The sequence below is a fragment of the Sander lucioperca genome, chromosome 2 (genome assembly GCF_008315115.2).
Source record: "Sander lucioperca isolate FBNREF2018 chromosome 2, SLUC_FBN_1.2, whole genome shotgun sequence".
In the NCBI taxonomy this organism is placed as follows: domain Eukaryota; kingdom Metazoa; phylum Chordata; class Actinopteri; order Perciformes; family Percidae; genus Sander; species Sander lucioperca.
The window spans coordinates 30,128,245-30,142,745 of record NC_050174.1 but is presented as its reverse complement, the minus strand read 5'-3'; the positions used below and the strand labels follow the sequence as shown (position 1 = coordinate 30,142,745).

Below are 14,501 nucleotides of genomic sequence, written 5' to 3'. Positions count from 1 at the left end.
CATTTCCCTGCTCTAGCTCTGTGATTTATGTGTCCTTGATGTTGTATTTTTGTATTCTGTTTTTATGTGAACCCCGGCTGCAAAAGAAATTTCCCCTCGTGGGACAATAACGATAACCTAATTTTTCTGGTGAAATATTGAATACTTTCCCCTCTTCAGGCCTCTAAAAAATGAAATAATCTGAGAAATAAAAATCATTCTTTGGCTGAACTGCTCACGACTAGTCTCTAAACTGAGGCAGTAATCTGTGATCGATGAGAGGTAGACCAAGGTAGACTGAGTTTAAAGGGTCACAACAAGCCCCCCCAAAAAAAGAGGCAATAAACGTACCTGAGGTTCAAAGGAACGGCTGTTAGAGTAAGAGTGTGGTATTTGTACTGGTGCTAGTTTTATTTTTGGATTTAATGAATGATTTTAGGTTTCAGTACCTTTTCTCTATTCCTCTTCAATAATGTCAGGACATGGGGCCTGTTTTATTTTTTATTATAGTATTGTTCCCCCTGCCCTCTGACCCAAACATTCTTGTTCTCAGTTCATGAATTGGAAGTGTTGGGATTTTACCTCCTCTGTGTCCCATCTTTTGGGACAATATGTCTGACTCCAATAAAAGACCTATATATCCCTGCGCATTCGTTAAATTGGAATGACATTGATCCTAAGAAAAAGCCACATAAGACGATAAGATAAAGTCAAATACAACTCCGATGCTTGACTGATTAAATGAATGTATTTGACTTCATTTTATTGTCTTATTTGGCTCTTGCTTAGGATCAATGTAATTCCAATTTAATGAATGCACGGGGATTTATAGGTCTTCATTTGACAATTGAAATTTCATATTTTACAGATCGAAACAGATTTGCCTATCCATAACACAGATACATATTCAAAACAGAACAGATATTTTATTTAGTTTAGCTTATTTATTTGCGCTTTGAAAATGGTCAAATATAAACAGACAGGCAGCCTAGTTAAACTACATCTTATCTGATCTTAAATATTACTTTACGTTTCACCACTGCTTATAAATGCTATATTTGGGTTATAATAAAGTTATCGGCATTGATGTTATGTCTCATCCTGTCCTGGGATGAGGTTAGGGGAGATGGGGTTCTTCCCCCTCCTTCTCTGTCCCTCCATGTGTTTGAGGCTCGAGGACAGGGCGGAGTGACGTCACTCAGGGTTGGTCTTCGCCGTTTATTAGCCAGGGGAGCCAAGTGCCAGGTTGCAAGAGCTTCACACTGCAGCTCTGTCCGGCCAGCGGCAGAGGGGATGTCCTACTAACTTCCACCAACAAAAAAAAAAACTTTCTAGAAACTTTCAGTCCAACAGAAAAAATACACTGACTGACTGACTGACAAAGTGTCGCAACTCGCCTCACTCCTGCGTTAATGAAACTTTTAGAAGTGTTTTTATTCTTTTGAACTAAAACAGAGGCTGCACATCCACTTTGATAACTGTTGAATGAGCCGCAATTGCGTAGAGAGTTTTCTTCCAATTTTTTGTCCTTATTTTTAATTTGACGGTGGAATAAAGTTATTTCTTCATCACTAAAAGACTCGTGATGGCTGTCCTATCACTAGCGTTACTACTCCTAGGATTTGTATTGACTTCAGCTGACAAGGTAAGTGTCTGCACCGCTTCACATTTGACTCTCCAAAGGTTGCTGAACTCTTTTGCTTCTCCCGTTAATATGAAATTAAAGCAGTTGTAGCGGAGAAGCAGCTAGCCCACACAGGTTTTTAAAACTTTCTTCAATCTTTTAAATGTGGCTGTGTGAATGCGCACACTGCTTCCTCTGTGAAGTCCATATTGACACTGCACACGCATGACTTTAGCCTGTTATATAAGACGTGTAAAATAGAGGCATTTTTGTTACATGTTTACAAGCACCTTATGTGGCTGCTGGACATCTCACACTGTCAAATTATGATTTCCTTCTTGCTTTTAACGAGTTATTTTTCCCTCTTCCTCTTACAGGCTGGTGAAGTAGATAGACAGGGTAAGTCCTGTTTATTTTCTCTTCATCTTGTTCATAGTTAGATGTAAGTTGTGAGAAAGTAGAAGGGAAACGCAGCAGAACAACCTTGGTGCACTGAGATCAAAGTGGGAGGGGAGTTTGTGTGTGAGGAGCTCTGTGATACACTCTCCCTCCTCCCCTTATACCCTCTGCTACCACGCCACCATTCCCCCTAAACACACACACACACACACACACACACACACACACACACACACACACACACACACACACACACACACACACACACACACTGTATATTACATGAGCAAACTGCTTCAAGGGCTTTGTTATACAGGAAAGAAAATTCCACTTCTAAATCCTGCACATCTGTTATCCATTCTGAGGTTAAGAAACAAGTGAGCTGCAACAGCGTCCACGTAGGATCCTTTTACACCCACCGTTATCTTCTGAGCACCTCAAGGGCTCTGGCACAGCGAGATGACAGCTGCCAGTTGGACTGTGATGGAGTTTTGCTTGTAGTCTGCCACTGTCGGCTCTTCTTTTGCCCATTATCAGCCTTGTAAATCTTAAAAATGTTATTGCACCCATTTAGTGTGGTTTCTCTTAAATGTTCAGCTCCGACTTTCCTTCTTTTACAAGTTAAAGTCAAAGAGCCTCATGCAAGAACCACTTGTACCAACACATTTTGTTCCCAAGTGGTTCATGAGAACTTGTCACATTCAATAATCTCTTGGATATTAAACAAAATTCATATCATGAACAAACTGCTGTTCTTCACACTAAACTGAATGAGTTTGTGATTAACATTTTAACATTATATTGGCATATTTGGCACAATAATTTATGTACAGTATATGGCTAAGCACTTCCGGGTCTTTATGCAAGTTGCAGTGTACCATCAGCTACTGTATAATACTCTCTCATCTTCATGTCGAAAGATTCCCCTTTTATTTCAGTCACAGTACAGCGCTAACATTTACAATTTCGAATTCTTTTGCGTCTCATAATACAACTACTGATGCTGCTGTATTTGTTCTCCACAAAGTTCTTTTTCCTCATTTTTGTGAACCAAACCTTCCCACAAACGGAGAAGAACATGAAGCAGGGGCGATGATTATGCTAATGATCACATCTCATGAACGAGCACCTCCTCATGAACACGTGGCATTCATCAGGTTGAAACAAGCGGTTTGAAGAGAGTTTCGTGAATCCGACTTGGAACATGTACGTGCAAACTAAACTGAAAAAAGTAAGAGAAGTTTGGGATAAGTATATGAAAATACTCCTGCATGAGTTAAGTTAAAGTTTCTGATTGCAATCTGAAGGACTAAGTATTCTTCACACAAAGTGCTTGTCGGATCGTCTAACAGTGTCTGAAACTAGAACCTGAATTATATTCAGTGTAAAAACTCTCAACGATGTGTCTTTTTCGTGTTTCACATTTGAATGATGAATGATTTGTTATAATTGTCTTTAAATGGTATGTTATTAACCTCTGTAACCATGGACGTCAATGGAGAAAGTGAAAAACCTTCCACAGAAACTTTTCTACTTTCTAGCCTTGCCTTTATACTTTGGTACAATGCATCACTTTGAATAGAGGAAAAAGAGAGGTACTCTAAAGTGCATTGAAGTGTATTACCCTTTAGAATAATAGAATAAGTGGACTGCAAATTGTGTCTGGTCTTGCTGTGTTCACTGATTGTGTTTCACCCTTCAATTCAATTTTATATATAGTATCAAATCATAACAAGAGTTATCTCAAGACACTTTTACTTTACGGATAGAGTAGGTCTAGACCACACTATACTTTAAAAAGACCCAACAATTTCCCACGAGGAAGCATCACTTCCTAGGCAGAAACCTCGAGATCCATCACTCAAAATGCTTCACATTTCAAATGTGACCTTGTACACCTCCAACATTTGGGTTTTTCAGTTCGAAAGTCGTATTTTAACGACAGAGACCAATGGCACTCTTTGCACTCTCTTTTTTACAAAATAAATGGATTCCAATCCATGATTCAATATTTTCACTTCAGTAAATCTTACATATTCACTGAAGAGAAAATCTCCCAATTGGTGCTGCATACCGAAGCGTTTAGGGTCTATTCAAAGTAAATGTTCCTTAAAATGTCAGGCTCTCTTTTGAAGTTTTATACCGTTAACACTTAAAACAACAGCACTGCAAATTAAAGAAAATTCTCTTTTAATTTCCACAAGCTGGCCTAAACCTTTTATAGATCATTTGGTTGTAAAATATTTTAATGAACTGAGAGGTTCCAGACTAGTCTGGCGATGCCAGGCTAGTTTTGGGGTGTTAAATCCCTAAAGTGTAGCTTGGTGCTATAGCAATCACTCATTCAGCTGCTACTTTATCAGAAATACAACAAGTGCAGCTGCTTTATCAGTTTGATTAGTTTTAGAAAAACAAACTTGCGTTGTTTTAATAAAGAGGTTGGAAAGAAATAACGGCAGTAGTAGTTAAAAATGATCCATGACAATGACTGTTGTCTTGTTTTGTAGATGCTTTTTTGATGAATCCCTCATGCTAAGGTAGGCAAACTAAGTCCAGCGTGGCAATAGCAGACTCAGCCACTACCAGTAAAAACTATATAGAGAGATTATTACTGAGTGTAAATGGATTCAATGGCTAATGTTTAATTTTATGAAAGTCTTAAGGATTATAACAAATAAACTGAACTCTTACTTTGATATGATTTGAATCCAAATTTACAGAGGCTTTAAAAAAAAATCCAAATGCACCTGCGTTGTAGGTCTGAAAAAAATATAGTAGAATGTACAGAAATGTGCTTTTTTGTTCTCTTCTCAGGAGAAGAAATGGCTCTTGAGACCTGGGCCTCCTGAGGATTAAACGAAACCCCACTATTCAAATACCCATGAACAGAACTAATTATTGGCTCCTCTTTGACTTATGGCTCTATAACCTTTACATCCTTTAAAGATTTGTCACAACAGTGTTACTGCAAAAATAGCAAACTTATATCAGCCTTCCACATGTTGCACAAGATTTTCACGTATCAGTATCAAACGACTAACACGGTGTCATTCATGTTTGCAGAGAGTAAAGCTATAGTGTGATGTAACTGGGAGGTATTTGCCGTGTAAAAAAAGGCCCTTGATGTTTATGCATGTTCAAAACCGTGCCCGCGGTTCGCTTCGGTTGAGGAGCTATAACAAAGATGCTCTATGTCTGCTTATCTCTGTTAACTTTACAAAGCCAGTGTGATGAAGCTGCTGCCATCCCTCACATCTTAATGTGTGCCATTTTATCAGTATTATCATCAGATTGGCTGTTTGATAGCTACATGTTTTTTTTTTCAGTCTCAAAGTTTTTTTTTTTTTTTTTTTCACGTGTCCAGAACGAGCACACTATGATTTGTAAAGTATGGCATTTCCTCAGACTTGTAATTTGAGTTTCACCATTGACACCTGTTTTAATGTCTTCTAGTCAAAACCTACAAGATAATTACAAGGTTTCGATATTCATTCTACATTTTTTTCCAACCAAAACCAAACCAAAGATTTTAGAATGTCTGCCATTGCACACATTTGGAAAAGCAAACCAAGCCTGGGTGGAAATTTCCTTTTTAAGAGGGTGTTTTCAAGGCCCACAGATTTCCTTGTACAATTGAGTTGACCACAAATTATCCAATGAACAAGAGCCTGAGGGTTAATGAGGCATTATACCAAGATGGTATTGAATACCATCCAGTACAAGATGCATTTTTTTTGTGAGCTAGGTATTTACTTAGAAAATGTAAAAGGCAGCAAGAACCTCTGGAAGGACGGTTTTTCTTCTCTAGGCTCTCTAAATGAAATGCTTCAGTTCAACCTGTAGTTGCATTGCCAGATCTAAAGCTTACTTAATCTTGACTTGTTGAAATTCTGCGATGTAGAACAAGGCCATGTATGAAACTATGCTAGCACAAGAAAATCACAGCCTCCTCATTCATTTCAAAGACCAATACTTTGGCACAACATGAGTGTTGTTTCAAGAAATGCCCATCAAATGCATGCAGCTGAAAGTCCAGGTAGAATACCTTGTAGTGTGCACGTGTGTACTTCTTCTATGGTTTACCTTTCAAGTATCAAGACAGAGGAGCAAACTTATGATGTAAAATCTGTCTTTAAGGAAAAATGAACTCTGTGTTGTTTTTTTGCATCTTGAATAGGCCTTGGCGGCATCGTGGTATTACGGTATACCATGGTTTTACTATCAAAAATACAGACACTCCTCTTTCTATTAAAGTGATGCAGAGATGCTTTATTGAGACGATGTAGTGCACAGCACGCGCCACCAGAGTTCAGTCTCTACTCTCTACTGGTGGAAAAGGCATCTGAGCGGAGTAAAATGGCGACTATGAGTGGTGAGGATCACGTAGTATGGGTAGATGCTAGATTGTGCCCGATACACCTGTCAACGGCAACGCGGCATACAGCGCAGGCGTCAACACCTTTCACATAGACGTTACTGCAGTGTTTATATTTTACATATACTCTTGGTTGCCGATGTTAATAATGTATCCCTAATTTCGGATCACATTCCTGTTGGAACATGTTCGATTGTGTTGTTTTTGGTTTAATAGCCTTATTGGGGATTTTGCTGCTATAGGCTACTCCATAACAGTCATTCCTCTGCTACATTTAGCTACATGCTAACATCAGGGAAACCTGTACTCTTGGTTGCCGATGTTGTTAAATTTCTTCCCAATTTCGGACCACATTGGTTCTGGAACATGTCCAGATGTGTAGTTTTTTGTTTAGAAGCCTTTATTGGTGATTTCTCACGGTAGAAAGTGCTGCTATACTCCATTACAGTCAGTTTTTTTATTTATTTTTTACAGAAATACGGTCACATGTATTGAGTTTGAAGATAAATAAATTCAGAATTCTGAGAAAAAATGAATTCTGACTTACTTTTTTACATGTGGCCCTAATCCTCTTTCGTACATAGGTTTGAAGGTATGATAAAATAATGTGTTGTTACTTCTACTTCCTGGTGCCTTGAAAAAAAAACGATCTCATTGTCGTTGTGTTGTTTTACAGACCAGCTGAGAAGCCGTCTAAAGGAATATGGCCTGGTCACTCCCTTCAGCACCGACTCTCATGGACACTACCTGTCACACCTGCTCTCTGCCACGCACAAGCAGCGTGTCAAGAGGGAGGTGTTTTCTTCTGGTGAAGCTGAACAGACACTTTTCTTTAACATCTCCGCCTTCGGGAAGGAGTTCCACCTCCGTCTGCGTCCTAATAACAGACTGGTGGCGCCGGGCGCGATGGTGGAGTGGCACGACGAGATTCAAGGCTTCGGGAACGCCAGCGCCGGTGACGATGCCAGTATGGGCGCCAACCAGACTGAAGCCACCAGCAGGGCAGAGAGGATACTGCACCGTGAGCTACTAAAGACAGACTGCACCTTCATCGGTGACATCACAGACGTTCCCGGGGCCTCGGTTGCCATTAACAACTGTGACGGACTGGTAAGTCCTCCTTAGCCATAAAGCTTCTTTACTCTCCTACCCCCTCAAACCCTGTCTTTTCATTACAAAAGTGCCATGACCTTATCAACTATACACTAATGGATTTTAGATGTCCGTAACTCCTGAGCTTAGCCTTTCTTTACGTCAGCATTCTGCATTTTTACAGCACATTGTTCTTGGAGGCAGGCAGGCAGACGGAATAGCTTTTTGTACAGATGTTTGTCACGGGTGAGTGGCCATCCATTGCACCCACAAACTCAACGGATTTTCCCCCCAACCTCTTCCCAACATAAAACACAAGTTCCCTTTGTGCTCCACAAAAGTCTGCGGTCCTATCCTCCCCATCACCCCTAATAAAACACTTGAATGGTAATTGGGGAATGACCTGGGCCAAAATCTCTTAGAGTAGGCCAACGAAACATCTCTGCATTCATGGAAAAGTCTCAGTTAGCCCAAAGACCTTCAAATGAAGTTCTCTGCTGAAATGCTGCAAACTTTTTAAAAGCAACTCAAAGGATGTACTGCAACTCGTGCGACTCCTGATAGGTATTCACAATCTGTTAAAAGATAAAGCTGGTGCTAGTTTATCTTTATTATTAATTGGATGAACCTGAACCATCAATTAATTCACCCCATTGTATGGTGTTGTTTATTCTCTAAGATGGTGTGTCCTGCACCTGCACTCATTTGTCCTGCAATGCGTTTCTTTTCCCCAAAACATTTCAGATTCAGGGGGAAAAAAGTCAGGAATTAGTTATAAAAAAGTAAAATGGTCGACCTTCATGTCTTCATCTTTTTGGTGAATTTGTGCATCGCCGAACACAACAATATGGCTCTTTTATGTATTTTTAGCCACACTAGTGGTGGGGCTCTAGGAATGACAAGGACGGTCGTGACGCTTTGAAAGGGCATGCCACCCGACAACGCTGCAATACTGTGAATCATGCGTTTATACCAGCATTTTGTGTCACATGTTTTTTTGTGAGAATTTACACAATAAAGTTGTGAGAGAAAAAAATACTAGGAACCAAGCAATCAGCCCGTTCCAAACAGGCACACACTCCAAACGGACACTGCACTAGTTTGGTGATCCTCTGACTTTCCATCTAGCCAAATTATCTGGTCAAATTTCCAGTTTGTCCAATATATATATATATATATATATTTTTTTTTTAAATCTTGTTTTGACCAAATACCTGAAAAGATTCATTATTAAACTAAACTAAACTTTGTGTTTAGTGTTTAGTTTGGTGCTAATTAGCTCAGCATGCTAACATGCATGCTATAACACACTTAACTTTGAAGGTAAACATGTTAAACCTCATACCTGCCAAACAACATGTTAGCATTGTCATTTTGAGCATGTTAGCATGCTGATGTTAGCATTTTGCTTAAAGTCCCACTAACAGAGCCAGTAACATGGCTGTAAACACTTCACGCTGCTTTGGATGAGGGTTACATACAGTAAAATACTTATTATAATATATTCATTGTATATTCATTGTTAGTTTTAGGGTCTTCGGGGGAATTTTCGATTATCAGAGAAAGTAACACCAGTTTTATTCTTTTAATGACATGTCCTCACTGGTATTCATCTGAATGTACCTTGTTGTGCCATGCCATTTAATCAGTTTGACTACACACTACTAGAAATTACGATTGCGCTGGTGCTGCTTTTGTGAAGGTATTGATGCTCACACCTGGCTGCAACATCAAGTGCAGCCTTCATTGCTGCATATCAAAAAGGCAGCACATGAAAACTGTTCCTTCAGGACAAGAGTGACACGTGGATCTTATGATAGTGAGAGCCTCTGGGACTTAACTTAAAGCATTGTGAAACATGAATGCAAAGCCTGGTGATATGCATTTTCTTAGATATGTGTGTGCGTGTCCTCATGGTTTGATTCTCAGAGGATGGCCCCAAGGTGCTCAGCAGGATTTCACTTATTCTCTCCACATTACAATACTTGTAACAAAACAGCAAAAACTGTAGAGGCAGATTCCACTGGCAGGCATTGGACTGTGAGGTTTTGACAGTGTTGCTGGCCAGCAAAAAACTGACGCGAGTGTGTGAGACTGACCTGCAGGTTTTTTTTTTAAGGTGGTGGGAGGAGGTTTCCATGAGAAATGGGCTTACTTCCCTGGAACATTTCAACAGGTTGATTTACAATAAGAAAGCTGACAGGTGTTGTTCTGCATGAAACTTGAGTCAACCATCATATGATGTCAGACAAACAACATACAGTATTTCTTCCCAGATGAAGGCTAAAATCTTACAGTAAATAGACTGAAATAAAAGCTCCTGAGAATAGAGGAAATCAATGTTTTATGCAACTACAAACTCTCTTTGCAAATAACAATAATGATGAAACATCAAAACAGAAGTTATTAAGTGCTTTTATACATACAAGGCAATCATAAATAGACATAGAGACACAGTATGCCATTCCCAGCTAATACGAGCTATACAGTAAATATACCTTAAAAGCCTGTATTTAACATTAAAATGAGTTTTTAAAGTTTAGAAAGATGTTGCAAATTTGATGAAGCTCTTTCCATTATTTAAATTCAGATCCACTCGGGTTGCAAAATTAGATCAGGAAATGACAAGATGATATGTTTTAAACTAGATATATAAACTAGATCAGAAACACTTCTTCAAACCCACCAGAAATCTACCAATAGTATTTTTTTAGGCTGATGTGTGGAGTGAGGGTCCAAAAAAGTGGCAGAGGAACTCAAATGATAAATTAGACTTTTCCTCTCTTTAAAGATCACATTGAACAGACTCTTTGGACTTCCTGGTAATCAGTTATTCTTCAGTGGTAATTTCATGCTGCACGAGAACGGAAGACCCTAAAGTCCAACCAATAAAATCATCACTAGTTTCTGTTGGGTTTCAATTACTTATCTTAGTCATTTACTCAATAGATTAATTGTTTGGTCTGAAATGTCACATACTAATGAGAAAATACCCTTCACAGTTTCTCAGCGTCCAAGTTGACCTCTTCATATTGCTTGTTTAGTCTGAAACCAAAATTTACCACTAAGAAAACCAGCAAGTGCATTTTGAGCAATTTTTGCTTTAAAAAAGTGACAGACATTAAATTGTTTATCAAAACTTTGTGGAAAAACTGTGGATCAACTAATCAAATAATCAAGTTTTTTTTTAGCTCAAAACTTATAATAATCCCATATTTATTTTAGTTAATAACTAAGTAATTGATTTACACTAAAGGTTGACACCTTTTTGTCTATTGTCCAACCCCATTATGGAAGTAAGGATACTATTTCATGGGGCTGTATAATCCCAAAGAATGTGTTAAACATTTTAAACTTGCTCATCAGAGTTTACAAAGTTTGCCCCAAGATAACACCCAAGTTTTTGGCAGGAGGTGAACATTTTTAATATTTCAGATTTTTGATTCGGTCATTTATCTAAAAAAAAAAATGTTTTGACGTTTAACTGCTGATGTCTGACAGGCAGTTCTGTAGAGGAGCAATAAAAGACATTTTTATATTTACAAGTTATACAACCTAAGGGGGAATTATATATATATATATCTATATATATATATATATATATATATATATATATATATATATATATATATATATATATATACTATAAGAGACAAAACAATCAGAAAACCTCTCTGTATGACTCATATAATGATAATATAATCCTTTTTTTCTTTTGCCCCAAGAAGTCTCAGCTCTGCCTTTGAGAAATACTAATTTGTTTAATAACTTAATATAAAGTCTACCTAAAGTGCACACAGGGGCGTAGCACAAAATTCTGGGCCCTGTAGAAAGGCATTTTCTATTGGCCCCTCCCCGCATCCACAGCTATTCATTCTAGCATATTTTTGGGCCCTCCTCACATGAGGACCCTGGGTACTCAGTCCCCTTTTTCCCCCCAGTGCACAGCTTACAAACACTGATACAAGACGTTTTTCTCCATTTTCAACAAATCTAGAGAGCAGTTGTTTACAGAGTCTTTACAACGTTTGGGAAATCTTAGCAAAACTTAGGATGTAGATTGTAGTTTTTAAGGTTTTTTTTTTGTGATCCCACAAATGTCCACTGCCTGGAACAGAGCTGTTGAAGTCAAGCAAGTTTTTTCTAGTCTATCAATGCTTAGTATGAAAATTATAAATGGGGCATTTAACGTCCAGTTGCATATGATTTATCGAAGCATCTCATGTGTAACTGTGCAAAATGCCTCATGATGGGTTTCTGTCTTTTAGGAACATAGGCTAGCATTTGTCAGTCACAGTAACAGTTTCGATTTTCTGGCTGTACTGGACCGTTTACTCCCCCTTAATGGTTTCATGATTGTTTCATTCAATAGAGTTTTATAGAAATGGTGGAAAAAGCCCTGTAATTACGAAGAGCTTGGTAACCGTAAGGTAGCTCGGCCACTCATGGGACAATATGTTCACATAGTGTTTTTTTAAAGATGTATTTTCATTTATTTACTGAGATCTTTCTGCTGTTGAAAGCAAAATATTGTTTCCTGTTTGTCTGTGTTTGCTGCGCTGCTAACAATGTTTCATTATGCAGCAAAATTTGAATGTCAGAGCCATTGACCGTGAAATGAAAGAACTTACAAAACACCAGTCTAACAACTTCATTCTTTCTGAAGTGAACAACAGCAACATCTCCTAATATAATCTCCTAAACATAGATAATGGCAGTCTGACCTTTAAGTCAGTCCTCTGCACTGCAGGATTTGGCCGTTTCCTTTGATTGCAGCAGGAGGAAGCAGTTCATCACTAGGGCAGATTCAGTCTCTCTAAAACATTTATAGTTGAACCTCGCAGGAGATTCAGGGCTGAGAGGGGCCACACAGGATGTGAGAGTTTTGCTTTGTAAATACTGTCGTGGCAGGATGTCACTTTGAAGACGCCAACAGTCATCAAAGGTCTGTCGCTTGAGAAGACTGCTGCTGCATGCAAACACTGTATGATATCATTATGGGTTTTTTTTGGGGGGGGGGGGAATAAATGCTCTAAAACTGACTAAAATCTGATTTAAAAAGTTGCAGCTTAAATACTTACCCTTACTCTGGCACACTCTCTTCACGTTCTATTACCAGAAGCATTTTCGAACATGTACACATCCCAAGAGGACTTGTTTTACTTTAAACTGCAATGATCAGTGCTCTGTTACACAGGAAACAACTAATTTGGGATATAATGGGATATAAAAAATTAAGTGCTGAAATAAACAGGAAACAACACATTTTGGATGTGTTGGGACATAAAAGCTGGGTAAAAATCAATTTAAACGGACTGTTTGTGGGTAAAGGCATATACTACTATACTATCACATTCCAGAAATGTATCAATGGATAGTTTGATTAACAAAAAATGGTAAAAAAATGTAATGACACAAAAATCCAGATAATGTCTGATTTTATTAAATACTATTGGCAGCTCAAATACTCTGTAGTGTCTGTAGTCATATTTGCTACATGAAAAGAGCTCTGGTCATTTCTTTCTTCCCTTTCTATTACTGGAAGTATTTTCTGAGCTGTTGACATCACAAGAATACTTCATTTATCGTAAATTGTGATAAACAGAGCACTGTTACAGGAAACAAAACATGTTGGATATGGTGGGACATTCATTCTGGGTAATATTCACTTTCAAATTATCTGCCTTTTTCAGAAATTGGGCTATGTTTGGTTGGGCTATTTGTGTGTGTGTGTGTGTGTGTGTGTGTGTGTGTGTGTGTGTGTGTGTGGGTGTGGTATGTCTGCGGCCATATTTTGTCACCACAACAGCTTCACAACCGTGCAAGATGTAATCACCAAACGTGGTAGGTGTGTAGTTGAGATAAAAATGAAGGCGAGTTCGAAGATGGGTTTGGTCTGAGCAAGGGTGCCGGAGGTAGGGGGGTAGGAAACTACTGTTGGTGCCTCAGACAGTCTTTGTTGTGACCATTTCATGTGTCAGGGCACATAGTCACCAGCTCATTTGTGCCTTTTCTCCCAATTTTTCTCTTCACTCTATTTCTGGAGGCAAATATGAGCTCTCATCGCAAGAGGACATCATTAACTGTTTAGTGCCATGATCAGTATTCTGCATACAACAGGAAACAAAACCAATTTTGAATGTTTTGGGACATAAAATAGTGAATAATCAGTTTAACTGGCTTTGCCTTTTAAATAAATTGGTTGTTTTTGGCCTACATTGTACTATAGCACTAAATAATTCTAAATATACTCTACTTTGCATCTTTACTGATTGGTCTTCTTCTAAGGCATGATCATCTTTTCTCCACACAGCCCAAATGCAAAGCAGGACTGCATAACTGGAGATCAAACACTCGCAAAACCAGTGGTTGCTGATGAAAAAGCATGTCGTTGAGGGCCAGTGGTCTTTGATCTCAAGTGGTAGCCTTAGCCCTCGCTAGGTGTGTATTTTACGGTTTCTTAATTATAGCCAGGCTGCTGTCTGGAAGTCTTTACTGCAACAGGCAGGCAGCCTGACTGCTAAATGCTTATGAGGCAGATATGTGTCCTCTGCTATAGCAACAGCAGAAGCAGCAGTAGCAGTGTGGGGGGTGAGGTGAGGGTGATCTTTGCTGGCCTGTGTGGGAGACAGCCTTCATGTTTTATGCATGTCAGGGAAACCAGGGAGAGGGGTTTCATTGTAAAAGGATTTTACATGTAACCCCTCTGTTTTCTGCCTCTTTTAGTCTCATGTGCTGATCAGAAACAAATCTGTCTGGGTCACAGCAGAGGGCACATTCAAATATGTTGCAAAACTGCAGCCCATTAGCCCATTGATGTCTCATGTTCACTCCAGTGATTCATGGTTTCTGCTACAAAACCTGAATCATTTTTGGTCTCGTTACCAGAGTTGAGGATTGGGGAGACTTCACAGTATAGCTATTATAAAGTTGAAATGGTTTTACTGATGTTTTCTTTATTTTAGTTTACTAGCTGGAATCCAGGTCCTATTAATGATCCTTTAACACTTAAAGAGATATCCTGCTTATTTA

At 38.8% G+C, this 14,501-nt stretch overlaps 1 protein-coding gene across 2 annotated transcripts in view; it reads left to right on the top strand.

The window, feature by feature from the left end:
• The first annotated feature begins 1,243 nt into the window (after positions 1-1,243).
• adamts3 (ADAM metallopeptidase with thrombospondin type 1 motif, 3) overlaps positions 1,244-14,501 on the top strand; it is a 154,164-nt gene continuing 140,906 nt past the window's right edge. For both annotated transcript variants that reach the window (XM_031305463.2, XM_035996018.1), the window contains exons 1-3: positions 1,244-1,624; positions 1,981-2,002; positions 7,054-7,487. In XM_031305463.2, coding sequence (XP_031161323.1) covers positions 1,565-1,624; positions 1,981-2,002; positions 7,054-7,487 — 516 coding nt within the window. In that variant the 5' untranslated portion in view covers positions 1,244-1,564. The remainder of the gene's footprint in view (positions 1,625-1,980; positions 2,003-7,053; positions 7,488-14,501) is intronic.